The following is a 27957-nucleotide window of genomic DNA, read 5'->3' as shown; positions in this document are numbered from 1 at the left end:
ATCCGAGGCGTCCACCATTAATGAAAGGGGTTTGGATGAGTCGGGATGCGTAAGGAGAGTTGCGTTGGCGAGCGCTCGTTTGCTCTCCTCGAATGATTCGGATGCTTCGTCATTCCAGTCAATCGGTGCTGACTTTGGCTTCTTTCCGGCTAATAAGTCTGTTAACGGGTGTAAAATACTGGAACATCCCGGGATGAATCTCCTATAAAAGTTGACAAGTCCAAGATATTCTCGAAGTTTGCGTAACGAATTTGGTTTCGGAAATTCGGCTATGGCTTGCACTTTCTCCGGGAGAGGTGATATTCCTTTGGAGCTCAATTTGTGTCCAAGAAATTCAAGTTCTGGAACACCGAACTGACACTTAGTTGGATTGATCACCACTCCGTAATCTGCGAGTCTGGCAAACAGCTGTTTAAGGTGACGGGTATGTTCCTCTGGGGATTTGCTGGCCACGAGTACGTCATCAATGTAAGTGTAGCAAAATGGCAAACCGCGCGTTACCTCGTCCATGAAGCGTTGGAACGTCTGGGCGGCATTGCGGAGTCCAAACGGCATTCGTTTGAATTCGAAGAGGCCGAATGGGGTTGTGATGGCCGTTTTGCAAATATCGGAGTCTTCCACTGGGATTTGATGGTAGGCTCGCACTAGATCAATTTTGGAATAAATTGATGTTCCCGACAGTGAAGTTGAGAAATCGTGAATGTGTGGAATAGGATAGCGGTCTGGAATGGTAACGTTGTTGAGGGCTCGATAATCGCCACATGGCCTCCAATCTCCGTTCTTTTTGGGCACCATGTGTAGAGGGGAGGACCAATTGCTGTTAGATTGTCGGACGATCCCAAGTTGCAGCATGTGGTCAAATTCTTGTCGAGCGATAGTTAGCTTGTTGGGCGGTAGACGACGTGTGCGAGAAAAAACGGGTGCTCCGATCGTGTTGATATAGTGCGTAACCGAATGTTTCACCTGTGTTTCTTCAAAAGTTACCCGCAAAATTTCTGGGAATTCCTTTAATAGAGCATGATAAGGTGAATCGTTAGGTGTTGTGGCAAACATCGGACAAAGGGACGTTTCTTCGGTTGAGATGCCTTCAATAGTCAGATTGGTTAACCTGTCGATAAGTGTATTATTTCGAATATCGACAAGTAATCCAAAATATCGTAAGAAATCACAACCGAGAATAGCAGTTTCCACGTCGGCGATCACAAAGACCCACGGAAAGTTCCTACGCAAACCAATATCGAGTGTTAGTGACTTGTGCCCGAAAGTGTCTATTTTGGTCCGATTTGCCGCTTGAAGATATGGCCCTTTTCCGCGATTATATAGGTCACAACGTACGGGGGGTACCACACTGACCGCTGCCCCTGTATCAATGAGAAAACGTTTCGTGGTGGTTCTGTCACGAATGTAAAACAGGCGGCTTCGATTTTGGCCAACGCTCGCCACCGTTACACGCTGGCCTGTTCGTTTTCCGGCTTTAAATTGCTTGGATACTTGCATGGCGCTCTACATTTCCTGGCCTTATCACCAAATGATTGATGATACCAACAAATATCACTGTCGACGTTACTGGTATTATTTGACTGGGAATTGAATCTTTGTCGGCTTCGAGATCGGCTTCGACTGCGCTCCCTGACCTCTGACTTTAGTGAAGCAATTTGGGCAGTGAGTTCACGGACTTGTTCACTTAGTTGTTGCACTTCTGATTTTTGTGCCTGGGCCTGGGATGTTTGTATGGCAGCGATGGGAGGATATGCAGGAGTTACTTCCATGATTTTATCCGCTAACTCGGCTACGGTTTCTATCGGTGTGGTGTCGCTCATCGACGCCAGAATTAGTTGGGCGCTCGATGGAAGTCGCTGAACAAAAAGTTGTTTCAAAATGTTCGCATGAAGGGTGTTTGTTCCTAGCAGCTGACGCATTTTGCGCAACAGTTGCGTGGGTTTCCGATCCCCCAATTCTTCAGAAATTAACAACTGGTGGAGCCGTTTTTGCTCCGAAGCCGTTGTTCGCTTAATCAACTCCTCCTTTAGTTTTTTATAGGGTTGTTCGCTTGGCTTACTTATGAGCAAGTCGCGTACTTCCTGGGCTATTTCCGGTTGTAGGGACGATATCACGTAGGAATATTTTGTATCCTCGTTAGTAACTCTCCTCGTTACGAATTGCGCCTCAACCTGTGCGAACCAGATAATTGGGTCATTGGGCCAGTACGGAGGTAATTTAATACTAACTGCGGATAGCGATTGTTGTGTTTCGTGGGAATTTTCTGGATCCATGATGTACAGTATTATATTATTCCAATGCGAAAAACAGTAGTAAAAAATTATGCGATTTTTAGTACATGGGAAGTATTCAAGGCAACCTAGCTGAATCACGTCGGGGTCACCACTTTGGACGCTAGGGTTATTAGGTGGTAAATTATATGAAAGATAAAAGTACGTCACTCACCTCAAACACTACAGTCCTATTTGCGCTAGGTCGCCGTCTCGTACGAATACTACAGACAGGATCCAATTAAAAATCCAACACAAATTCCGCTATCAAAATCCTAATCCATAAAAACAATTCGCCCGGAAGCAGGGCAACACGTATCCGATTTGATATTGAATAAAAGTAGGGAAAAACAATAAAAGTTTTCCGTTTAAGCGTAATTTCGTCGTAAGTATAAGCGTTGTCGATCCGTTGAATATCGTAATCCAAGTCGTAAGTCGTAAGTAGCTATATATTCTATCGTTGTGTGAAAGATTTCGCTTATCGTTCGTCGGAATAAAACCATCCATTGTTTTATCGAAACCAATGTCTCTTGACCTAGTATTAGTCATGACATTGATAGAGTGATTATCGATCGTAATTAATCTTATAAAAATGAGGGCGCACTTCCGATTTAAGAAAAGTGAAGTCCTCTACAAACGAAACAAGCGGAACTTTAATTAAACACACATAGCGCCATTCAGCCTACCGATATGTTCATAAATATAACCCAGATTAAACTCCCTGTCAATATCAGCCCTTTGAATTCCTCCTCAGGTTCCCCGCCCCATGTAATGTTCGCTGTGGCGACAAAGTATTCCAATTAAAGGGAACATGCCTTTACTTTAATCATCACTGGTATATTGACGCATGGAGGTCTGTTTTTACCTCCATGATTGACGGGACATTTCCCAAGTGAAGTAATACATTACTGAGAGTCTGCGCAGTGATGATTCAGATGGAGGAGGGAAATTCCCAAAAGTTATATCTAGAACAATACACAAGCAGGACGCGACAATTTTGCATCGCAGGCAGGATAATAGGCGCAATCGTTTATATATAGCTACAGTTGCTGGGAAACTTCAATCGACCAAAGACAATAACTGCGAGTCGTGCAGCTTGCGCGATTGTGTACATTAGTTTGACAATTCACCTCAAGACAGTTACTTTTAAAAATACGTGAATCTTTGAGTGGAAAGGACCTCGCCTAAGGTATGTTAACACTGTGTTTTTTGCAGCTCCAATACTGCATGGTTCTAGTACTAGTAGGCCTAACCTACTGTATGTTATATTTATACGAAGTCCCTGGTTAGACAGAAACAATTAGGTCAAGCCTAGCCTAGGCCCATAGGCCTCCCGTTAAGGTTTAATGGTAACCAACGAAACCACGAAGACGGCTTTGATAATATTTCCAGTCAGCTAAAATGTATTTTATGTTAGCCCCAGTGTATTTTCTCCTAGCCCTACTGCTAACCCTACGTCTATGATCTAGACGAAGCCACCATACCACTGATGCAGTTTTGGTGTCTTGGTGTGGTACTGCACAAATCGCCCCTGATGTGGCTGTTGACGTGCAGTCCTTCGAGTTTTGCTAATGGTGCTGCTGACTTCCCAGCATGCACTTGAAGGAGGCGATGTTTGGTGCTGATTTCAGATCAGGTGGGAGTGCGTTCCACTGAGAAATGGTGTGAGGATAAAGCGAATATTTATAACAGTTCTTTTGAGCTTGAGGAATTTTATAATTCAAACTGTGAGATTGACGTGTAGTTGGTTTGTCTTTGTCTTCAAGAAGGTTATTTATGTTGCTTGGAATTAGGCCATGAGTCTCTTTATATATGGTAACAAGTCGTGCTTTGATTCTGTTTTCGAGAGTATCCCAATTGAGATCTTTTAACATGTCTGTGACACTACTAAAGCGACTATAGTCATTTTTGACGAACCTGGCAGCACGTCGCTGAACTTTTTCCAAGGATTCTTTGTGGATTTGCTGATGAGGGTCCCAGATTACACTGGCATATTCCAGTTTGGGTCTAACAAGCTGTTTCTCTTGCCGATGATGCACAATTCCAAAAATTTTGTTTGATAAGACCAAGGGTTTTATTGGCAATATTTACCGACTGGTTGATGTGTTTTGACCAAGTAAGGTCACTTGAAAGTTCGACTCCAAGGTAGGGATGGTGTTTAACCTCTTGAAGGATGGAGTCACCCATTGAGTACTCATGATTTGGAATATTCTTCTTGTGAGTCATCCGCATAATGAAGCATTTTGATTTGTTGAAACTCATCTGCCATGCTGACTCCCAGTTACAGAGTGAATTTATGTCTTTTTGAAGATTGTCACAATTACTACGGGAATTTATTTGTCGGTACAGAATTAAATAATCTCCAAACATTCTTACATCAGAAGCGACACAGTCGGGTAGGTTGTTTATGTAGGTGTCTGTTGCATGTGGGTATGCCAACTAGCTAAATTTGTGTTCAACTGCTGTTTGATGACAAGAACTTGCATTTGTGTGTCAGAGTGCCTTTTTCATGAATGTGATGAAAATATTTGTAAATAATGAAATTATACAGTGTGATCCTTTGAATGCAAATCTAAAACTTTCATTCGAATTGCCTAAGATTGATCTTATCCATCGTACCTCTCAGTTCTTTCACAATACTGTAAGGACATGCTGTTGAATGTGCAGTCTTTGACTATATACCCTGTAACTTTTGAGTTAAATTCCAAAGGTCACAAATTATGTGATTAGCCTGAGAACTACTTTCAACTACTACTTTCTGTAAAGTGAACTTTTTAATGATGTTAGGTGAAGATCGATGATCAGTGACTTCCAGTTTTCACTGTCATTAATATTTGGTCAATTTAACTTTCTGTTCTTCTGTGTCGCTTAATGTATTCTTAGTTTGTTTCGTTCAGTTAACCCGCTGCAGATCATGCTAGGATTGAAACGTCAGATCCTCTACTTTTACGTTAATATTTTACCCTAAACCTATGCACAAATTTGAAATCAATATTGCAGTTGTTTGAGCAACATTTCTTCATCAGCCTTCCATATTTCTATGACTGTCAATGCAAAAACAGTAATTATAGCTGTTTGCTTTAGTTAGTAAATGCTATAAGTGTGGAATGCGAAATGCATGAAACTCTTATTGAGTACTTTATTATTTGGTTAGTACTTTAGTATTATTTTGCATGGACGTCCAAAGATAAGATATTAAAAGGAACAAACTTTACTCCTTATATGCCACATTTCCGCACTCTGAAAACTTGTTTACAATTCAACTCTTTCATGATTTGTAGTGGTGTTCTTGGTGTGTACACATGCATATTTCTATGAATAGTTTTTTTGTAATGGAGAGAGAATAGAAACTTTACATTTTCCAGTTTCCATGTCAAATGGGACATTATGGCATGTAGAAAGTGAGCTGCTTAAACATTAAAATATTATTGCTTTTGGATTCATGTCTGTGTCTAACTGTCTCTTCTTGTATCTTTGTACATCAGGAAACTAAAATACGTTTCTTTTTAATCACCCCATTGGTAACTACTCCTCTACTTACCAAGTACCGAAAAATGGAAGAGGGGGGAGGAGGTGGGGGGGTCTACAATAATTGCCTGGATGGAGTTCATGAGCGAAAGCCCCTCCCCAAATGAATCTAGCATTGAAACTATTGATGCACTACATGTGACTAAAGTTGTTTTTTTGTTCTGAAGGTAATTTGTGTGCCAATTTTATTGGAGGTATTTGTAAATTTGCAAACCAACCCCAAGTAAAAATCATACTGTGGTTGATTGCCATCATCAGAGTACTTTCTGTAAGTACTATAATATTACAACTCAAGAACAACCGAGACTGAAACCTAGTTCTTCAAATTTGACCTTGGAGTCACCCTAAATTCTGAATCAGCAGCCTGATCGATAGAGACTTATTATGATGTTCAAATCAATGTATCATTGTTATAGATGCTAATTGCTCATACTTGAAACTACTCCACTGATTAAACACTGTGATACATTAGTTATTATCTAATCGACCATCCATTATTACCAATGTGATATATTAGCTATTATCTAATCGACCATTATTACTCACTGTATAATATCACCTGTCATATGCCTGCAACCTACATACCAATAGGGTCAGCTTGTGACCCTACCGGACTCCTGCTGAGTCTGCCTTATTTATATTATTATATAATATAAGATATGGATGAGGACAGTTGTGATATGAGTACTGACCAAGGAAGACACAGAATAAATGGTTCATGTATACATTCGTTTCTTGTGTACTTATTTATTCAGGTTAATTACATGCATTCATTCTACTTCTTACAATATACGCGTGCAACATAACAAACACATACAGGAAAGTAAATCCAGGTATATAGCACAGGCTCAGTAACTGTGGAGTGTTAGCTAGGAGTGTTAGCTAGGAGTGTTAGCTAGGAGTGTTAGCTAGGAGTGTTAGCTAGGAGTGTTAGCTAGGAGTGTTAGCTAGGAGTGTTAGCTAGGAGTGTTAGCTAGGAGTGTTAGCTAGGAGTGTTAGCTAGGAGTGTTAGCTAGGAGTGTTAGCTAGGAGTGTTAGCTAGGAGTGTTAGCTAGGAGTGTTAGCTAGGAGTGTTAGCTAGGAGTGTTAGCTAGGAGTGTTAGCTAGGAGTGTTAGCTAGGAGTGTTAGCTAGGAGTGTTAGCTAGGAGTGTTAGCTAGGAGTGTTAGCTAGGAGTGTTAGCTCAGTGGTTAACTCCCGGTGCCTTCCAATCATAAGGTCCCCAGTTCGAGTCACTCCAAGATTAATGTACTGTGAGTCGTCCAGCTACAGAGTTGTTGACAATTCATAATCATGGATATGAATATTAATCTAAGAGACTGACTTCAATCAGCTTGCGGCTTTGATAAGCCAATGAGGCTTCTTCGGGAGTTCCTGCTTGCAGGAGGATCTAAAATACATACATACATACAACTGAACTACAGTTTGATTGTACCTACAGTAGGGATAGCTTCTTACCTGATTGTAAACTGACTGTCAATTAATGTCATTAGTTTACAATTTATGTTTGACACTTGATAATGGTTAGTTAGTTCTGAAGTCAACAGCAGACCTGCCAACACCCTATAAAGTTGTAGACATGGCCATTTCCAAATTAAAAACCTTGACATTGGCGCATGAAAGCTGGAGATTTTATAAAACTTTCTAATAAACTCCAATAAAACTCATCAAATCAACTGTCTGACTTACAAGTCAATTTAGTATTTAGCGCTGTATTCCGTTGACAGTGTATTTTAATTAATATGAAAAACATTCTCAACTATATGTGAGTCTGCTTGTACATACTTTGTTTTAAAGGCATTGAAGACTCGCCCCAAACCGTGTGCCGCCCTCTGAAAAAGTTAACTTTTCGTAGCTTGCAAGTGAAGTTTTTTTTCTTGTCGCTACAAAATGCAGACAGTAATGAAACGTGATACCTTGTTATCTTTTATCTAGACCTGAGATCGCTGCTATATGTACACTGTGTTGTGGGTATTGACCGTAGCTGCATGTATTGACTGTACACTAGTGTCTAATTACCGACGGTAGCAAGCTGTGTGTGTATTTTCTGGGATCGATGGTGGTGTCTAACACTTTTGTTACACCTCATTCGAAACTAGGTCAGATTACCGGCATGAGACGTTTCTTTGTGCGCGAGTCTTCAATGCCTTTAATGGTTAAAGATTTTGCATGTACAGTATGAGTTTTGACATGGAAATGATGCAAAACTATGAACTTTATGGTAAACCTGTGAGACTTGACAAGTTCAGTATGTCCATAGTAGTGCATACACACAGCTAGCCAGCCAGAATATGAACTTTACTGTATGCTAGGGTCAAAGTTCATCATGCAGGCAAAATTGTGAGCTAATATTCTGGATATCATTTCTGAATTGTCTTGAAGTGAATTAGCAAAGTTTGTGTTTAGCAAAGTTTGATATTGTGGATACATTTATGTACAGCTTAGTGAAATAAGGCAACCTAGTTGTCAATCAAATGACATGTGTGTTGCGTGTCTTTTGGCAGTGAAGACTTTCTTGCGTAATAAATATTAAGCCAACTGCAATTGTGCAATCATTATAGACAGCAATTAGGAACTCAATTAGTTTTAGTTTCGTATTCAAACTGAAAGATGAAACCAAACCAACCTTAATGATCTCCTTTTCTTCTGCTGAATCAATTTACAGTGTGACGTCATGAGTATATTCTCTCATAAATTTTTTTTTTATTCCAATTTCTAAGCAAGTTCCTGGTTTGACAAATTGTAGTGTTACAGTATTTGGGTAACGTTTTGCTCGTTTGCTTAAGTCGACAGATTGTACCGGCCAAATATAAATTGCCTATTTTAGGTGCTGTTTTTTTTTAAGAAGTAATGATGTAGATATAGTACCGAATATAGCACGCTGCAAAAAGATTGAGGTCTTAGGTCTTCGATCATTGCCAATTAATCCTGTTTTTTTTCTTAGAACTGACGAATGTCACGGGACAGCATAGACTTTATTGACCAGTGATGTGAAAGAAATATGTAAGTGGCATCGAACCGTTCCCCCAAAAGCTAAATATGGAAAACAGTGTGTACGATATCAACTTTGTCTCGTGACTGTCTATTTGTTCAAAACGAAAATCATCATAACAATAGGAAATGCAATATTTCACTTTTCCTTTGATTTTCCTGTTCATTGTTTTCATGGTGAAGGTAACTTCAATGCTGAAATTGACTTTGGTAGGTGACCTTAGAATAGATGTTATTAGGTACCTCGGTATCAGTGACATACGTAGAATAGTTGATACCAGCTAGGGGGGGATCTCTGTCACATTTGCAGGGGATGCCAACCTGGGGAAGGGTTCTAAGGGGAAGGGGTGTCCCCCTATGTTTTTTTTTGTGGTTATTTGTTAACGTGGCTTAGATGCAAAATGGTGCTATCGTTGGCAAAGCTTTACTCAATGATCTACAAAAATAGGGAAAACATTTTTTTTTGGGGGGGGGCTGTGGCATGGCATATCCGTGGCAGACTTCCTCCTCCCCCCTATTTTTTAGTCTTTAGCTTGCATGTGATACTTGGTATAGTGCTAGGTTTTGCAGGTATCAAGTTGTTGGAATCAAATAAAATCATAAAAGAATACTATCAATCTTTGACTGTAGGTGGATAAATGATTTTGATCAGTTTTCATCAAATTTTGAAAAATTTAACAAGGAAATATAGATCAAAGTGTTGGCTTATATGACATAAGTTTGCAGTTCTGAATATTTAACATTAATGTAACATACATACTGTACAAGTCAGTAACCCACTGTCCTATTGACTTAAGTCAACCAAATGTTGTGAAAAGGAAATTGTGGTTTAGCTGGCAAGTGTTTTATAGCAACAATTTTTCCAGTGGTAGCCATTTTAATGTCTGCTTCAGTTCTTGAAAATGCAACGTTTAATTTTTTCCATCTGGATTAAGAGTGTGTTATAGTCATTTAGGTCAGTTACAGTAAGTACCACTTTGCAGGCAATGCATGTCAATTGAAATGTGATCAATCATGGGGGTAGCCATTTTGTTGTCAAGTGGAAGCTCATCAGCAGATGTGCAATCACCTTGTTTTGTACTGGGGGTAGGGGGGGGGATAAGATGGAAAGTCAGGCAGGGTCTAGGGATAGGATGTCCCGTTTCCAATGATAAATTTGGTAAAATGGAAGGTGCTTTTAAGATGCAAAATGGTGCTATACAGTATATATTTGCAACTTTTAAAACAAAGTTGAACATTTGTTTTTGGTTGTACCCCATATTCATGCTACATATTTATATACTATAGACGAGGAATTTTTGCCTGAGCCCCCCCCCCTGATTTTTGTCTCAGAGTGTGGCTAAAGTCCTCTCCCTCCCCCCCACAGGAGTATGTAGTTGGGTCCCGGCTCATCAGTCATTCACTGTGTGTAAGAATATTGGTCGACTTATATAGAAAATATGTCGGGTCACGACAGTTGAGCTATCTTTCCCATTCACATATGGGTGGTGTGAGGCCGGCTTAAAATTGAGGAATATCTTTCTCTCAAACTTTGCAAGAATCCGTTGTAAGAAGATGCTCAATAGGTGTATTCATGTATTGAAAACCGGCAGTAGGGTCATCTTGCTCATTAAATAACTATACATTCGTGCAAGTTTCTGGCTTTCCGTACAAAGTTATAATGTTGTGAACACTTATTGAGGCATGAGTTCATAGGTAAAAGCTAACTGCAACATTTATTTTAGAAGTACTGTAATACTCTACGACTTCATTTTCACTGTTACAAATGGAACTTTCAGTTCTATGTATTGTTTGTATGTACCTCTGTGTTAGCAGAGTGTTTTCTAATTTAATTTGGAAAACTATTGTATAAAAGTATATTGTGCTGAATATTAAAGCCTCATCTGCTTTAATTCATCCTCATACTTGTCATTAAATTGACAGAAAATAACAATTCAATTGGAGTAGGAAATTGCCAACATATAAAGACATATGTTTACCCCAGGATCTGTGCATTAATTTCATTATAAATTAATTTAGGGAAAAGCAGCAAATTTCATATGAATGTTTAGTATACATTATGAAATGTTGATTAATATTGCTAATTTAGAAATAGACAACAGCATCAAATTTGCATGTTGTAAACCTTTTTCTGAGACTGGCCAACATGGATCAGATCGAGAGAGAGAGAAAATTGAATGTTTGAACCTTATTCCAAGTGGAGCACACTTACAGGCAAACTTTATCACTTTCCCAGGTCATCATCAAAGAGTGTGTCCATCTTGACTGAATTCCATTTCAAAGCTGTCATTTTTTGCGAACCAGCAAATTAAAATCGTTCATCTTCAAAACAAGTTTCGTGTGGGTTATTTAAACTATACAGTAGTACCGATAGCTGGCGGTTCTCTTCACAAATTTTTTAAGAGGTGATATTTTTTTGTTTAAGCTCTTGAATTATTAATTACAAAGAGTGTAGCCACCTCTTGCACTGCTTCAGTGCCAGCTGCTATCAGTTTTATTGATTAGAATTTGTGTCAACATTGTATTTAAAAAGAAACCCATTGCAAAAATGTTACTGGGGAATATAAAATGATGATGGTGGTTAGATTTAATAGGTTGATTTCTTCTATTGGTAGAGTATTACTGTAGTCCACGGTAAAATTTGTCCTATGAGATTATAATTAAATCCAAAAATGTAGTAATTGGTTCAGTTTTATAGTCAGCTGTGGTTTATCACTTTCAAAGGAATACAGTGAAGTTTTCACATTTCATTTTGGACAAATATATTTTCATGATTTAAGCAAATATGGTAAGTCACTGAAAGTTTTAATTTGGATATTACGTTTCGCAAATTTATGGTTTGTGTTGGTATCAGGCGTCAAAGTTTGGGCTATTTACTGGTTGTATGATTTTGGTGGATTTTGCAACAAACAAAAGGCACTGGCAATTTTCTACCAGTGACATATTAAGAACTGTAACTCTTTGGAAGTCAGTTAACAATCGGTAGTAAAAGATTCGGCATGATTTCTGTACCTACAATAAGCCCTATTTTATTGCTTATTATATCAGTAAATGTGATTGGGCTGCTCCCAAAAGCCTGTCAAAGTAATTGGTGTGTATTGTAATACAGGAAAGTTCCAGGGAGAAATTGATTTTATTCAGCCAGTAGATTTTATTTAGCACCAGTGGCATTTTTTTAGCAAGTGGCTTAATAAATTGTGAAATTTTAAGCTTGGGTATGACAATTTCCATATGATTTGGCCAAAAGTTGTGCAGTACACAGCTACTTTGTCTACATTATTTTGACATGCTTTGCCATGAATTATGCATACAATGTGACACTGAACCAGTGTGCTTTATACCAACAAGATTTGCATATTTTACACAAACAGATACAATTCATGCATGCCATTGTTTTTTAGACATTTTCTTCATATATATATATATATATATATGTTGATCATTATATTTTATTTTCTTGAGCTATAGGGGAAATAATTAGCATGTATATTCGAGAATTATATGTACTCAAATTTGAAATTGTTACTGGTTTTCAATTTGTGTTGCATTAGAAAAGGTAAATTAATTTGTACAGTAAAATGTAAAGATGAGAATACCAAACTGGTTAATAGGGAAGTTTTTGCACAATTCTGTATATATATGTCAAAAACGATCAAATGAAAAATAAAAATAAAAAAACCCAAATTGGTTGTTATTTTAAACCTTTTTTCGTCACCGTGCAACGAATCATTATAATTACTTCCCTCATCTCTTACCTGTCTCCCTCTGCATTTGCACTCTCCCATCTACCTAAGCGTACATGACAGGAAACATTTTAGAACTGCGCCCTCCCTTTATACTCACTGACTATCTATCATTCAGAAAGTGAAGCGACAGGATTCTTCGCAGTATATTCATCCAATAGTTTCTTCCACTCTCTAACACTTTGATGATCATATTTGGCATTAATTTTCTTTTAATATTTTAACCCTTGTGTTACTTCCGTACTATGTACTTTTTTGTCTTCATTTCATGCATATTTGTTTTGTTGATATTGTTATTTAACTTATATTGTTCTATGCATTCGTTTCCTACGATCTGTATTTCTTTTTCTGTAGTCTAACGCCGACGAGAGCGAATCGCTGTTTCTTCGTCTGAGAAGAGTCTCTGCCACGAGAAGACTAATGGCGAGCACTACAGCTGTAGCTGCTGTGTTGTGGTTTTACTTTGTTCTGAGTCATGTCCAGTTATTCTCGGCGTCTTTCATCAAAGCAGATAACTTAAAACGGTGAGTATTAGTCAAAGCAGGACAACGAAATACAGTACATGTGTATGGAAATAATTTTTATGGGTACAGCATTGATGCCATGCAATATGGGCAGATTGCTGCACACTGTGGAAAGTTGTATAGAACGTTTGTACATAGGAATCATACATGTAGCATTTTATAGGAGACCGAAATCTGCTACACAAAATTTAAAAACATTATTATTCACAGCCATCTTTTTGCATCGACATACTATCCAGTTTAAGTTTGGGTCTAAGCCATTAATAAGTTAATAATAATTTAATAATAATAATGTCACCAGAATCACATATCAAAGTGAGATGCAAAATGGTCCAAAACTTCGCAGAATTCAGAGAATTTTATAAGAGACAAAATTAATAGAGCCATCAAAACCACTACACAAAATTTGGGGTGCACTCTGTGCAATCATAGCACTTAGGTAATACGCCCTAAATGACAGTTATACAAACTAACAAAGCCAGTTTATACGCAATTCACACACCAGTAGAATCACTGTGGTCGAGTGGTACAGACTTTGGTCTGTGATGCAAGATCCAGGGTTAGATTCCTACCTTCGCCTGATGAGTCCCAAAAGGACAAACCGGTCGTAAAGTGGAATTTTTCTGGTGTGTTTTTCTTTATTTATTTATTATATACAGTATGTCTAGCAAAATTTGGCAAGTTGCTCTACAAATGCAAAGCTCTAAAATAGTTTTGCACGCACTGCAGTATAGCAAAAGTGTTAAAATCTTGTTTGGGTTCATGAGTGATTCAAATGGACAGATGCCTACATGTACAGTGCTAGCATTGAACTTGTCTGAAGTAGTAACATGCTACGGTTAAATTGGCTTCTTATGATATCATAAGTAAACAGATGCCTAGATGTATGAAGAGTTGAACATACTGTTTGTAGTATACCTAAAATGCCATCTTTTTCATCTCGTGACACAAGTTATTAACAAACATACCCATGTATGAGAGGACTGAGAGAGGACTGAATGTAATTTACTGTCAAACATACAGTACTGTAAAGTAGCTTTATGTTCTTGCATCAGTATACTTATAAAACTCTAAGAGCAACTATTGTAAAGTTTTGGCCATGCTAAAATTTGATACAGTAAATTTATTTTTCATTCTTACACCATGCTCACTACAGGAAAAATGGAATAAGGTACAGTACTGTAAGTCATCAAGTACTATGAAATCTAATCAAATGAGCTAATTTATTTGTTCATTTACAAAAATGTACTAAACTTTCCCAGTCAGTGTTCTATTATTCCTTTTCTTAATTAATTTTATAATTATTACTCCCGGCCAGAAAAGAAAAGATTGCATAGGGACCACTGCCAACTAAGGACCCAGATACAGTAGCTTGGTTGGTAGTGTGCTGGGCTTGTAATACAGAGGTCAGAGGTTCTGAATCCAATTCTAGCCATAATTTCTTTACTCAGGCTATTCCCAAAATGAGCGAATTGGTAGTTTTTAAACAGCTCAATTAAGTGTTAGTGTTTACAATAGTATGTTGTTTTTATGACCTTGCAGGTAATAAGCTGTTTTTGTGAAGGCCTATTGGAGGATAAGGCAAACAGTCATTTCACTTTGTTGTACTGTAGCTTATATGGTTTTTAGTTTTACAGTGGCGATGAATTGCTTTTCATAATTTGAGAAAGGGTGCCCATTATTTGGGTTTATAGAATATTTGCAGGGTTAGATGGAAACAGACCTTTAAGATTGTAAATGAACGTTCTTATACACATGTCATGTGAATGATACATCAGTCAGTTCCAAAAATTTCATCAAAAGACACCTTCCAAGTTTCAACACCATAATGTCTTCTAAATGCAAATGGAAAATTATCAAATATGTTGACTATATTTCTTCACACAGTTATGGAAAATTAATCTGAACCAGTTTAGCTGTGAACTGCACTGTACGGTCGGTCGTGTGATTTATCAAATAGCGTGGGAGGAAAATCAACAGAATTATTGTGAAATCACGATCACTCTTATTTTGAAAACAAAGTGAAAATGTAATTCATCCTGCTTTGCTTGAAATAAAGCAGAGCACTTGTGTACATTTGTTGATGTAAAAACATGATCTAAATTGGGTCAGGATGTTTCTTGTACTTTCATCATTAAAGTCAACAAATAATCAAGAACTTGAAGGATGTTGTCAATTCTTTGCAGAGATTGTGCAAAATCCAGATTGCATGGGCTGGTAATGAGGTTGTATGAGCATGCAATTATTATGTTAATGTCATAGTGCTGTGTCCTTAGTAGTGGAGCAGTCAACTTGTGAGAGAAGAGTATATAAACCATCTACTCAGGGTGTCGACCGGCATATGTTAAACTCAGCAGCTACCTTATACACCAAAAATGCGGAAGTAGGGTCAGTGTGCACAGTCGTATGAGAAAGTATGAGAGGGGGGGGGGGGGGTTGACCTGAATTGATTGGAGAGAGAGAGTTGAACATAACCTTCATTCCCGTCTACATCATCTCACCTTCCTCACCATTCCCCCTCTCACCCCCGCCCCTCCTCCTCCCTCGTCTCCTACCACCCCTCTGATAGTTATCCCTTCATTCTTCACCCTGGTTGTTCTTGATTTCATAGATTATTCAAATCATTCCTTATTGTTCCATGGCAGCTAAGTCAAATATGATGCTCAGCAAAAATGTCAGTGTCAATTTGTAATTAGTACAGTATGTTTGCATTTTAACAGCACTTGTTTAGATTAATGTCATTTGTAAACATACGGTAGCTTCAATTACCTTTTCAGTCAGTCAGTCAGTCAGTCAGTCAGTCAGTCAGTCAGTCAGTCAGTCAGTCAGTCAGTCAGTCAGTCAGTCAGTCAGTCAGTCAGTCAGTCAGTCAGTCAGTCAGTTTGTTGGGAAATTGTTCATTTATGAAATTATGCAAACTGTAGATTTGTTCAAAAAACATATCCAGTAAAGATTCTTATCTGGTTACAGGTCTTGTCTGTGTGCGTTGAATTTGTAGGTACTGTACTACAAGCATGACTGGTTGACATACTATGAAACCATAATTGTATTCATGGATTGGAGATATGAGGAAGTATAAATATTAATAACAACTGGAGAGGAAATCAAAAGTTTGGAAGAAAAATAGACAAAGGATTAAGTTGAGAATATTGTTGATTATTAATCTTTTAAAATGAAAGTTAGTTAGGATGGTATTGTATAGCTTACATATATGGCACAATGTTAACCGCAAAACCAGGTCAGTTCTTAATTCAGCTCTGCTCCCTGGGTTAGATTTGTATGAGAATAGATTCAACTTTGGCTGAATGTCAAGTTAGTGTTGTTAGAAAATCAGTGTCCTGCCAAGTTAGGGAGTGATGTGAGGTGATGTAACAATGAGCTGTGAGCCTATAATAATGAGTACCAGAAAATAAATATTGGCTTTGTGCAGTACCCTTTGTACAGTGTACAAGGTTTTGATTTCATAGGTGTGATGTTTGCTATGCATTTGTAGTGCACATTTTATGGTATGCACAGCATCCCATCTTGTTTATATGTGCTGTGACTTGCAAAAACAAGTAGACATGTAATATTAAAAAATTCCAATTATGTTAAATGTTATGATCCAAAAAGGGCCAAGTCCTTTCCTTGCTCTACTATTTTCTTTACATCTTCTGGGTAATTAGGACTCCCATATCTTAATAGAAGGTAATGTGAGCTTCCGTGCAAAATGATTTCCTATGGCTTAATTATTTAAGTGTTTCACAATCTCCTTTTGTTAGTCAGCTCACTTTCTCTTTGAATCATCTAGAACTGCCATCCAAGCTTCTCTTATAAGTTCATCCAATTGGTGGATTCTCCGTCTCCCTTCCATATGCAAGAAACAGAAACTGGTCTAACGCCCTCTTTTCTTCTCTTCTCTCCCTACCCACCCGCTTCCTTATCATATGTATGCCTATATAGGTTAATTTGAGTCATTTGCATGCCTATATAGGTTAATTTGAGTCATATGTTGGTAAAAGAGAAGTAATGCTAGTATACTCTGTTAGAAGTAGATCGAAGATCATTTCTCACTCCAAAGTTCCTTCTTTTTGTTTTACCCTTATAGGTTACCTCGACCAATTCATGGGACCCCAAGCAACATATCATGGGACTTTCTGATCCTGGCAGTCCAGTGGCCCCAGTCATTCTGTTATGAGCTCCTGGTAATTAAACTGATTACTTATGTCATATATCCACATTATATGTTTATAAATTTCAATATGTTCATTAATATAAATTTGCATGTTGTCATATCTCCAGAAAATAGTCCGTCTTGCTCTTTATTACTGTACGTATAAAATTGACAGTGAAAAGTTTATCAGTTTGTGGAAAACCATGCTCTGAACATGGTTCAGTTTAAACACACATAGCAATACTAATGTCCCTCTGAGACCCGTACGTGATTGTATGTATCATATGTGAACATACAAGGGTCCGAACAGTGGCAACTTACTGGTACAGGGTACCTTTATGAATGACACTTTTCATAATACTCACACAGCAGCTATGCTACGGTGTAAAATGCCTCCGAAATGTTTGACGAAATGTTGTTTTGTCATACTGTATGTGGGATTTGATGAGCATCCTTCCTGGTATGGTGTAAGAAGTTGAAAGGATATCCTGTATGCTGCAAAATTTAAAAAGTCTGAATTTACACTGTCAGTACATATGTCTACCTACTCTATGCAATTGACCAGACTTCCTATGTGATGTTATGTAACAAGTGCATTTGTATTAAATAATCTAATACAAATGTGGGAAGTAGCAGATTGAATGAGGGTGGGGGGTGGGGGGGTGGGGGAGAGGGATAATCAGGGAAGGATTAGGGTGGGTGAGGTACAAAGCTTGCATGCATCTATAGGCAATACTCCAGTGTTTATATTGTTGCCTGGACTCCTTCAGGGGATAGTTTATCCGGTCACTTTTTGCAAAATGCTATGCAAACACAAAGATGCACATAGCAGTTTTTGAAGAAAGAAACCAACAGGGGGAAGACGGAGGAGAAGAAGGAGATCAACTTTAGAGGGACAAAGAGAGGATTAAGGAAAGAGGGTAGGGAGTAAACTGGAGAAGGGCAAAGACAGAGGTGTGCTTGTAATTGAATTGTTAAATTTGAACGATATTTCTGGTAGGGGGGGGGGGAGCTGATTTGTATCAGCTCGTTCTGGTCATCTGATCTTGTAATCTACTAATGACACGCATCTCTTCATCTCTCTCCAGGATTTGAAATATACTAATGCGTGTAAGGTGCCTGCAGAAGCCACTAAGTGGACCCTTCACGGACTCTGGTGAATATTCCCAAAATATCTTTTATACTGAAAAAACTGAAAGTAGAATGAGATGCACTTCAATCAATACAAATTCAAACTTATCAGTGTTCCCAATCCCTCTAGGTTCTTCACCTCCATTTTGTCCAAAACAGTGGAGCTTACTACTAGTAAGTCATGTCCCACAATGAATCATTTATCTGGTATCTCATTGCAAAATGCGATACATACAAGTGCATATACATACTGTACATACATCCGTACGTACACGCATACACACATACATACACACATAAAAGTGCAAAGATGTGTAGCAGGGTTTTTTGGGGGGTGGGGGGGGGGGGGGTTTCAGAGAGAAACCATAGTACTGTATAAGAACCAAACTTCTGATCCTTCAAACATTGCTACACATAAATTTGAACAGAAAATTATTCCATATTTCATCGCTTACATGGTCTTACATCACTTGCAAATTTGGTTCTAGGCCTGGGCATATCTGCTGTGAAAATAGGTTATATTACTAGCTATGTATAGGTCTAGCACATTAAGCTAGTCATTAACTGTTAGCACAATCACAAAGTCATACAAAGTATATTTCAGTTTAACCATCTCTTATGACAACAAAAGTAGCACATACAGACTACAGAGTTTAAGTTCTTCTTGTATGGTGGAAAGTGCATCTTTCCTTGCAATACAGACAGCAATAAGTCAAATAATAACTGGTGGTATTGAATGTTGATGAATGTAATGGTAAGTTTATTTTGAAATGTTAATGGTTCATGTTTTCTCATAAAGAGGTCATATCATAGAACAAAGTTAATACAGCTGATAAAGCAAGGTTAAAAATAGTTTAGATCTAGAATTAATTGTAAGTTTTTCACAAGATGCCAAGCAATCTGTGTTTCTTTTTACTTAGTTTCTTTCATTAAAGTTGTTATTAACCATTGTTGCTCATTTCTGGTACAGTGATTTAGTATTTTTCTCAGCCTCCTGTGAAAAAAAATCCTTAAAGTTGAAAGTTCAATGGCATTGATCAAACCTATAGGAACAAAAGCAATTGTTATATATAATGATTAAACATTGGAATCATGGTGAATTGAAAGTGATATTAATATTAGATTGTAAGTCCTTTCAAAATATTATGAGAGTATGTTTACTAGAAGACTTTGATCCTTTTCAACCTTGGCTATCAATTATGTATTAATATATTTGTTTCTGCTATGGTTTGCTTGTGATAACAATCATGATGTTAGGGATGGTGAAGGTAGCAAACTATCTCGAAATGACAGCCTAGGAGTTTGCAAATCTACATCATTCTTCGTTCCATTCATCACAACCTCAACCTGTCTTCCGATATCAATTTTGGTTAAATTTGAAAGATCTTTTCATGAGGAATTATTAACTGTTATGCACACAATTAAACAAAAATGGTGACCTTATTTGCATAAATTAATTAACATGAAATATTGTAATATCATATCATTTGAAATAAAATGGTCACATATTTGATTTGATTTCTTGAGGCCTTCTCAAGAAAGGCCTTCTTCATATGCACTTTATGTCATGCAGTAGTTACCAAACTGTTCTAAATACATAAGGTCTCACTTTGATGTGCCGTAAATTACACATGTTATGAAATCTGATTAAATAGTCGCATATTTGTCTTTATTTCATGATAAACATGTGCTGTATGTTACACATGCAGTAGTTACCAAACTGTTCTAAATACATAAGGTCTCACTTTGATGTGCCGTAAATTATACATGTTATGAAAACTGATTAAATAGTCGCATATTTGTCTTTATTTCATAAGGCCTACTAAGTACAATGGTGATGATGTCTTCAACTGCAATACCACCTATCCATTCAATGAAACTGAAATTCAGGTATGGATTCATCAAACACATTCTTGAAAATATTAAATAACATTTTCTAAAAAGAAATGTATGTCCCTTTGTGCTTATCTGTATTCATATATTTATTTGAAGATTTAAATTAATCATTATTCGCTTGATTTGCATCGGTAAAATCATGGAAGAAAAGGACTCTGAAGTATTAAAGCATAGTAAACAGTCTTTTGTTTTCTATCATTGAACCCTACCTCTTTTATTCTTAAGTGGGATCGGCGGGGGGAGGGGAGGGATCAGCAATTTGTCGCTCTCTGTACCCATTAAAAAACTTAGCCAACTGTGTATTACAGTGAAAGGACCGAGGCATCATACAGAGAGAAAGGACTATAAAGTTAACTTAATCACAAACTGTAATGACATGTCTCATTTGGGGGTTGATGGAGTTTTGCGCAGCTACAGTATAAGACCGTATAGTGGCCTCAGATTATTTGAACGATGGTCAGAGCAAATTAGTATGACAAATAAATGTGTTTTTTATGTAATATAACTTCACTAAACTAAAACATTGTTATTTGATTGAATGCTGTGGATTTAAAAAAAAAATCCTTCCCCCTTTTATATTAGTTATTCTTCCTGTTAACAAATTTTATGACTCCTCTTCATAAATTTTATATTTAAACTGAAAATGAATAAATGATATTAACAAAGGAGACTATGACAATCAAAGTCATTGGCCCGACGATGTGTTAATGTATTTTATGACTCTTCTGTAAATGAATAATTAAGTGGATAAAGGAAACTATCGCTGTATAATTCTACTTACACTTTCAGGATCTCATGACACATCTTCAAACTCATTGGCCCGATGTGTTAATGTATTTTATGACTCTTCTGTAAATGAATAATTAAGTGGATAAAGGAGACTATCGCTGTATAATTCTACTTACACTTTCAGGATCTCATGACACATCTTCAAACTAATTGGCCCGATGTGTTAATGTATTTTATGACTCTTCTGTAAATGAATAATTAAGTGGATCAAGGAGACTATCGCTGTATAATTCTACTTACACTTTCAGGATCTCATGACACATCTTCAAACTCATTGGCCCGATGTGTTAATGTTTTTTATAACTCTTCTGTAACTGAATAATGAAATGAATAACTAGGAGACTATCACTGTATAATTCTACTTACATTTTCAGGATCTCATGACTGATCTTCAAGCTCATTGGCCCGATGTGCTTGACCCAGACGGTACTAAACTGTGGTAAGTAAAGTTTGAAGGAAACACAACCCCTACCATCACTATTAGTCTGTCTGATATAGACAAATGTCATGAACAGCTTTCTCAAACCATTTTGGTGGATCTTCAAACTAATTGTCATGATATTCTCAATCTAAAAGGCACCAAAAGGCCTAGAATTATTTTAATTTGCAAAAATATTGCCTGCATTTATTACAGAAATATGGGCTTTTAACCATCAATCTTAAAACACTGCACGCTTCACACAATCCCAATCATCCCCTGAAAGGTGTAGTGTAGGTACTACCCCTTGATATCCAACACCGGTGTCAACATCAACATCATGTCCATGGAATATCTCAAAAACGATGTATGATCATCTTAAGTTGTGAGATATCAGGGATCACGCACACGACTGAAGACTTGATCAAGTCTAAATGTGACATCTTTCAAGCTATGTGTGCTTCAATTTTCTTTGTTTTTCTCAATTTATTTAATTTTTATATTCAATGTTTCTTTTCTGTCGGGGTTTTTTCAAATGTTGAATCTAAAATGTTGAAGCTTGTATCATTGACCTGAATGATGCCATTTTGGTTTTCAGTGTCGACACTGTTAGCAATTCAACCTTGCAAAATATGAAAAGAAAAACAAAGTTCAGATCCTTTTGCCATTATGACATCACAGATTTACAAACTCCCAAACATGACTTTAAACTAGGATGTCACTCAATTGGGACAAGAGTTTTTCTCAGCTGTTTGGTGAATTGTTTTCACAGAGATATCTATCAATACAAGCTAATCAATGATGGTTGGGTTTTTGTCTCCTCTAGAGTTTCCAAGTCTATGACTCATCCATATCTCATTTGCATATTCGACTGGGGAGTATTAAAATAGCTGGTTACCTTTTGCAGCATAGGTTTTGATCACCATCAAATACACTTGAACAAAGACTCAGTTTACTGTTAAAACTTGTTCTGTTAATGGTCTCAGCAGATGTTTGAAATTGTGTAATATTTTATTATAACTTCCAAAAGCAAACATCATCACTGACTCCAGATCTACCACACATTAGTAGTGGACATTCCTAGCCTAAGTCTGTTTAACACACAAGCAGTCACAGTCGATATGATGTTAATTACAATTACCTGATCAAGCTAACTTTAGTAAATTGCATCTCTTTCGCACCGATAATTGCTCGAAAAAAGCTAATACTAAATATGGCGAGTTGGTAAACATGTTTTATGAAAAATCGGGCCGACTAAACTTTATTTAACTTTGGAAAATATGAGCAAGATAGTATACCACATTATCCTTTTATGGGTTTATATTTTTTCTAGCTGAGACCTTGCTTTAATGCTGAGTAGCATGGTTTACCTGTTTCTTTACGGTTGCTATGCTTTCATCATCCTGTTACAAAGATCTCCATTGTTGTCTTGACATCAGAAATGGAATAATGTTTGTAGTAGGAATTGATATATTCAATACATACCGCAGAAGTAAAAGTTATATTTGTAACGATGGTGATGCAGTCAGTTAACATGATCTGAGATATCATTTTTGCATTCTAATAGCTGTTCTTTTCCTTAATATTAGGGCACATGAGTGGAACAAACACGGTACTTGTGCAGGAATCCTCCCAGAACTGGACGGAGAGCACAATTATTTCAGCAAGACGATGCAGATACTAGAGTCCTTCAAGTTCGACAGGTTAGTCATCAGTTCTTCTTCCGCTGCTGTATATTTCAGTCAAGTTTTCAGAACGTCAGAGGAGACAGAGTTCTGAGACAGGGAAGGAGCTGCTCTCAAATTTGTGTAATCTGTCTGCCCGCAAGTAATAGATGTTGCAATTAAGTAAATAGACTTGCACTTGTGAGCAATTTCAATTTCGATTTTTAATTTATGATCGACTTTCCCTCCAAAGAGGTATGAAAGACTGGACAACAATGGCTTTTACAACAACACAATCATAGCTTACCATAACATAACATAGCTAACATTACATAACATAGCTAACATTACATAACATAACATATCTAACATTACATAACATAACATAGCTAACATTACATAACATAGCTAACATTACATAACATAACAGAAAGATAAAATGAATGGTACAGACAAAGTGTTGACCTTGTGTGACCTTTGCCAATTACACCATTTTGTGGGGGACAGTACTAATTGTATAAGCCTCAAATTGCTCTCACATTAATCATTGGAAAGTATGGAAATAGAAAAATCAAGACACTTCTGGGAGAGATACTGGTTCTCCTGATGCATAGGGATGGGGTTGGGGGGGGGGAGCCATATTGAGGATGGTCTTAAGAGGGGCAATCTTACCTGTAAGGATGAAAAAGGATTTGTAAGTATATTTGTATTTTCATCATGTCTTCCCACCACCTTTATTTCTTACTGGTCAAAATATCAAAACAACTAGTAAGCAATTGCAAAAAGGAACCATCTACTATAAAAGATGATGTGTACTTAAGCCATCTTTAAGTCAGCTTTTGATAAAAAAAAGTGACTTTCTTTTTCTCATGCAGCATATTTAAAGCCAATCATGTAGAGCCATCAGCTACCAAGATCTACAAAGCTGATAATTTCACTGAAGCGATCAGTAAAAGTCTCGGTTTCGAGCCAGTGCTCCAATGCTATACGGTGAGTCTTCGTTTCTATCAGCTATCATCCGGTTCCGGTTGACCGATTCTCTGGTTTACGGTTGACATATTCGGTAAACTTTGCTATGGGAACCTATATCAGTCATTTACCTAAGTGAATAAAGTGGAGTTTGATTTGTGAGAAGTGTGCCCAGGTGATTCAGTTTAAATAGTGAAATGTTAACAGCTGTTGCATGTATGGTGTATGTTCTGGATTTCGTCGGGTGGATTGTGGGCATCATTTATAGCCTTTATGTAAACAGTGTCTTATCAAATTTAATTTGGTATCACACCTCTGGGAGCATTCCATATTGTAATAGAGTATGGTTGATGTGTTGAAAAACATTTATTTGAGGTGAAGATGAGAAGCATGCAGTCAGTTGCATCATGATGTATAGGTAACTAAGATCCGTTTCAATCGGAAACAACCTGAAAATGACTGTAGCGCGGATTACATTTGCTTGTAATGTGATGATTGTCGTGATTATTGATTCAAACTTACATATTTATTATAATTGATTCCTCCTTTTTTTTCTGTCTGTCATTTTCCTGTTCATCTTTAGACAATCAATGAGACGGAACAAACCACTTTCATCGAAGAGGTAGAGATATGTCTCAACAAAACTTTTCAAGTGATCCAGTGCCCTGTATCGCCTTTGAAGAAAAACAACCAATTTGGACTTCAGGGTAACTGTGGAAAGCGAGATATTTATTATCCACCTATTATCTCTCCTGAGATGAGGATCAACTGACAGCAACAGTTTGGGGAAAATAGTCAAAATACTATAAAATTTACAACTTTTTGAAGGACACAACTTTTTGCCCATTTTTTAGAGCAGTGACTTTTTGCACTAGGTGAATAAGAATTAACTTAATCCATGAGGATTACTCAGATAAGCCTGTAACTGGTTAAAGTAAGACACCATCTTCACAATTTTTTTTAATTTCATCCAAAGTTATGTGACTGATATATTGGTTAAAGACTTTGATGAGGTACCGAACAGTTTGTAACCCCCAGACACCTTTATCATATCATAGCAAATTTTGGGAAAGTTTAACAATTTGAAACTTTTGAGTTCATTATTTTAAAATGACATATTCACAAGTTACACTGATGAACTACATCCTATGTTGAAGTTGATTATCTAACTAGCTTGTAGAAATTTTAATAAACAAATCTCATAATGGTTCTTTTCAAGTACAGGAAATGGTGCACATTATGTAGTGTGTAATGTTGTCATGGCACTTGCTCTTCCAAAGCTGTTCTTTTATGATTTGCTTATTTTTGTTTGAAATTGGTACGATTGGAATGTTTGTTTAGATCAGTGTACTCTTAGTTCAAGGATTTCAATAATATTGTTTTCTTCTATGGATAAAAATGACCTCTCTTCTTAATCTACAAATACTTAATGCATTATAACTCATTTGGCATCAGGATATCTCACACTGCTGTTACCAGATACATTTTTAAAATTTCACCAATCTCCTAAAAAAAATATATATTTGTCATTAAGCATGCCATCAGAATTTGGTTTTTTAATCTAGAAGAGCAGAATATATACCAATTGTTTTTCCTCACATTTTTTTGAAAGTCAATTTTGTCTACTGCAATATTCCTACCTAAATTTTTGTTTGTTAACTGTTAACTCCATTGTTAATTGCTACATATTTGGTGCAAAAAATAATTTTGAAATATCATAGATTTTTTATAAATCATGCAGTGATATCAGTTCAGGTCATATTTCTGTACTTGATTTTATGATCTTTCAGAAATGATCCTTGAAATATCTCAAACTCATCAGAAAAATGTTGCTGGACTTTTATATCTAACTAACACGGTCAGCTCCTCATGGTTATCACACAAAGCACAGTTTAAAAATACAACAGTTCTATGGACTCAAATATCACATGTTTCAGTGGCATAACAAGTCGGTGTGAGAAAACCATGAAATTGGTGGTTGTTGGATGTAATACATGCTATGTTGTTTGTATGGAAACAAAGAAGATTGTAAGTTTGAGTATTCGCTAGTAAACAGTGGTTTATCATTAAAGGCATTGAAGACTCGCCACAAACCGTGTGCCGCCCTCTGAAAAAGTTAACTTTCTGTTGCTTGCAAGTGAAGTTTTTCTTGTGTCGCTACAAATGCAGACAGTAATGATATGTGATACCTTGTTATCTATTGCTGGACCTGAGCTGTCCATCGCTGCTATGTACACTGTGCTGTGGGTATTGACAGCAGCCTGTATGTATTGACTGTACACTAGTGTCTAATTACCGATGGTAGCAAGCTGTGTGTGTATTTTCTGGGATCGATGGTGGTGTCTAACACTTCTGTTACACCTCATTCGAAACTAGGTCAGATTACCAGCATCAGATGTTTCTTTTTGCGCGAGTCTTCACTCTCTTTAACATTTTGGCATGGGCTACGGAGCTGATTTTTCATCATCAACTTGTTCATAGAACAGTTAGAATATTTTACGGGGAATAACCGGAATAGCTGTAGAAACTATTACTCATTTGTTTCACCTCTTTTTCTGTTGAACTACAACAATATTAACACTAACATTCTGCCCTTAATAATAAATTGACAGTTGACTTTCATTTCTAGCCGGAAAAAAAATTCTGACTTTTTCTATCAAGTTTGTTTATAATTTTCCAATCAGTATGTCATTGTTCATGGACATGAAATAGAAAACACTTAATAAATTAATGTTAGCTAAAGATATGTAGGTTGTTTTTGCTTGGACACAAAGAAACTTTTTCCAAGCATGTGTAAATATTAGAAAAAACATGCTGCTTGTGCACACAGGTTTGCTCTTAAGATAATTCACACTTGTTTGCTGCCAATCTAGAACTCTTTTTCGTCAAAATTTGTTGAAAAGTGTTAGTAAAAATTGCTTGATATTTTTGGCATCGGTGGGATGGTGGGGGGGGGGGGGGAGGGGTGGAGCTGGTGGTTTGGAGCAGTGTTGAACTTTCTCATTTGTTCTTCTTTGTATATCATGGGATAGATTTGTGAAGAGTAGTAGCATTGAAAAGTGTTTGCCTTATGACCATATTAACGGAGCTAAATCAATGTTGCATTACTTATTTTTTTTACCAGTTATCGTATGTTCTATTAATGGTATTATCCACAGTTTTTTTATCTTTACACTGCCATAATTGTTGCAAGATAAAGTATAGATCATGAAAAAATGTATTTGTTTTGTGCTTCTTTTGGTTGTTATCTTTCCCCCTCCCCCCCCCCCCCTCCTTTCTTTAAAGGCATTGAAGACTTGCCCCAAACCGCGTGCCGCCCTCTGAAAAAGTTGGCTTTTCGTTGCTTGCAAGCGAAGTTTTTTTCTTATTGCTACAAAATGAAGACAGTAATGAAACGTGATACATTGTTATCTTTTATCTGGACCCTAGATCAGGGAGTTCCATAACAACTCCCTGCTGATGCATCGCTGCGTTTTACACTGTGTTATGGGTATTGACCGTAGACGCATGTAGTGACTGTACACTAGTGTCTAATTACCGATGGTATGTATTTTATGGGATCACTTCTGTTACACCTCAGTCGAAACTAGGTCAGATTACCGGCATGACAAGTTTCTTTGTGCGCAAGTCTTCACACCCTTTGATTACAAAGAAAAATGGATCATTTCCAGACACTTGTGTGTGAATAGACATGAATACTCTCTGCAAAGTCTAGCAAAAACGGAGCTTGTATTGGTGTTTCATATGTGGGTGTGATGGAAACAAATAATCACAGGGTTATTTACTCTATTTTAGTATTTAGATTTTCTAGTGCTTAGCTAAACAAAATCAAAATGAAAAAAAGCTTTAATGCAACAAGGTAATCTATTTAGAAAACTCAAC

The 27957-nt window shown here is 37.0% G+C and overlaps 2 protein-coding genes across 4 annotated transcripts; one reads left to right on the top strand and one right to left on the bottom strand.

The window, feature by feature from the left end:
* Positions 1-1306: 1306 nt before the first annotated feature.
* LOC139971500 (uncharacterized) lies at positions 1307-2909 on the bottom strand. Its single transcript, XM_071978043.1, has one exon. It carries the CDS (start codon positions 2271-2273, stop codon positions 1446-1448), a length of 828 nt encoding a protein of 275 aa, XP_071834144.1. The 5' UTR covers positions 2274-2909; the 3' UTR covers positions 1307-1445.
* A 335-nt stretch (positions 2910-3244) lies between these two features.
* LOC139971499 (ribonuclease T2-like) lies at positions 3245-26853 on the top strand. Of its 3 annotated transcripts, none has more exons than XM_071978042.1 (10): positions 3245-3459; positions 12886-13055; positions 14212-14226; positions 17143-17239; positions 18297-18364; positions 20157-20229; positions 21399-21463; positions 23032-23145; positions 23982-24096; positions 24659-26853. In XM_071978042.1, exons 2-10 carry the CDS (start codon positions 12952-12954, stop codon positions 24845-24847), a joined length of 840 nt encoding a protein of 279 aa, XP_071834143.1. In that variant the 5' UTR covers positions 3245-3459; positions 12886-12951; the 3' UTR covers positions 24848-26853. The 3 variants fall into 3 exon arrangements, with proteins under 3 accessions (XP_071834143.1, XP_071834141.1, XP_071834142.1); XM_071978040.1 differs by lacking the exon at positions 3245-3459 and adding an exon at positions 11558-11576; XM_071978041.1 differs by lacking the exons at positions 3245-3459; positions 14212-14226 and adding an exon at positions 11559-11576.
* The last annotated feature ends 1104 nt before the right edge of the window (positions 26854-27957 follow it).

Source organism: Apostichopus japonicus, chromosome 8 (assembly GCF_037975245.1).
Source record: "Apostichopus japonicus isolate 1M-3 chromosome 8, ASM3797524v1, whole genome shotgun sequence".
Classification (NCBI taxonomy): Eukaryota; Metazoa; Echinodermata; class Holothuroidea; order Aspidochirotida; family Stichopodidae; genus Apostichopus; species Apostichopus japonicus.
The sequence above is the reverse complement of the archived record's forward strand: the minus strand, read 5'-3'. Positions and strand labels throughout refer to the sequence as shown.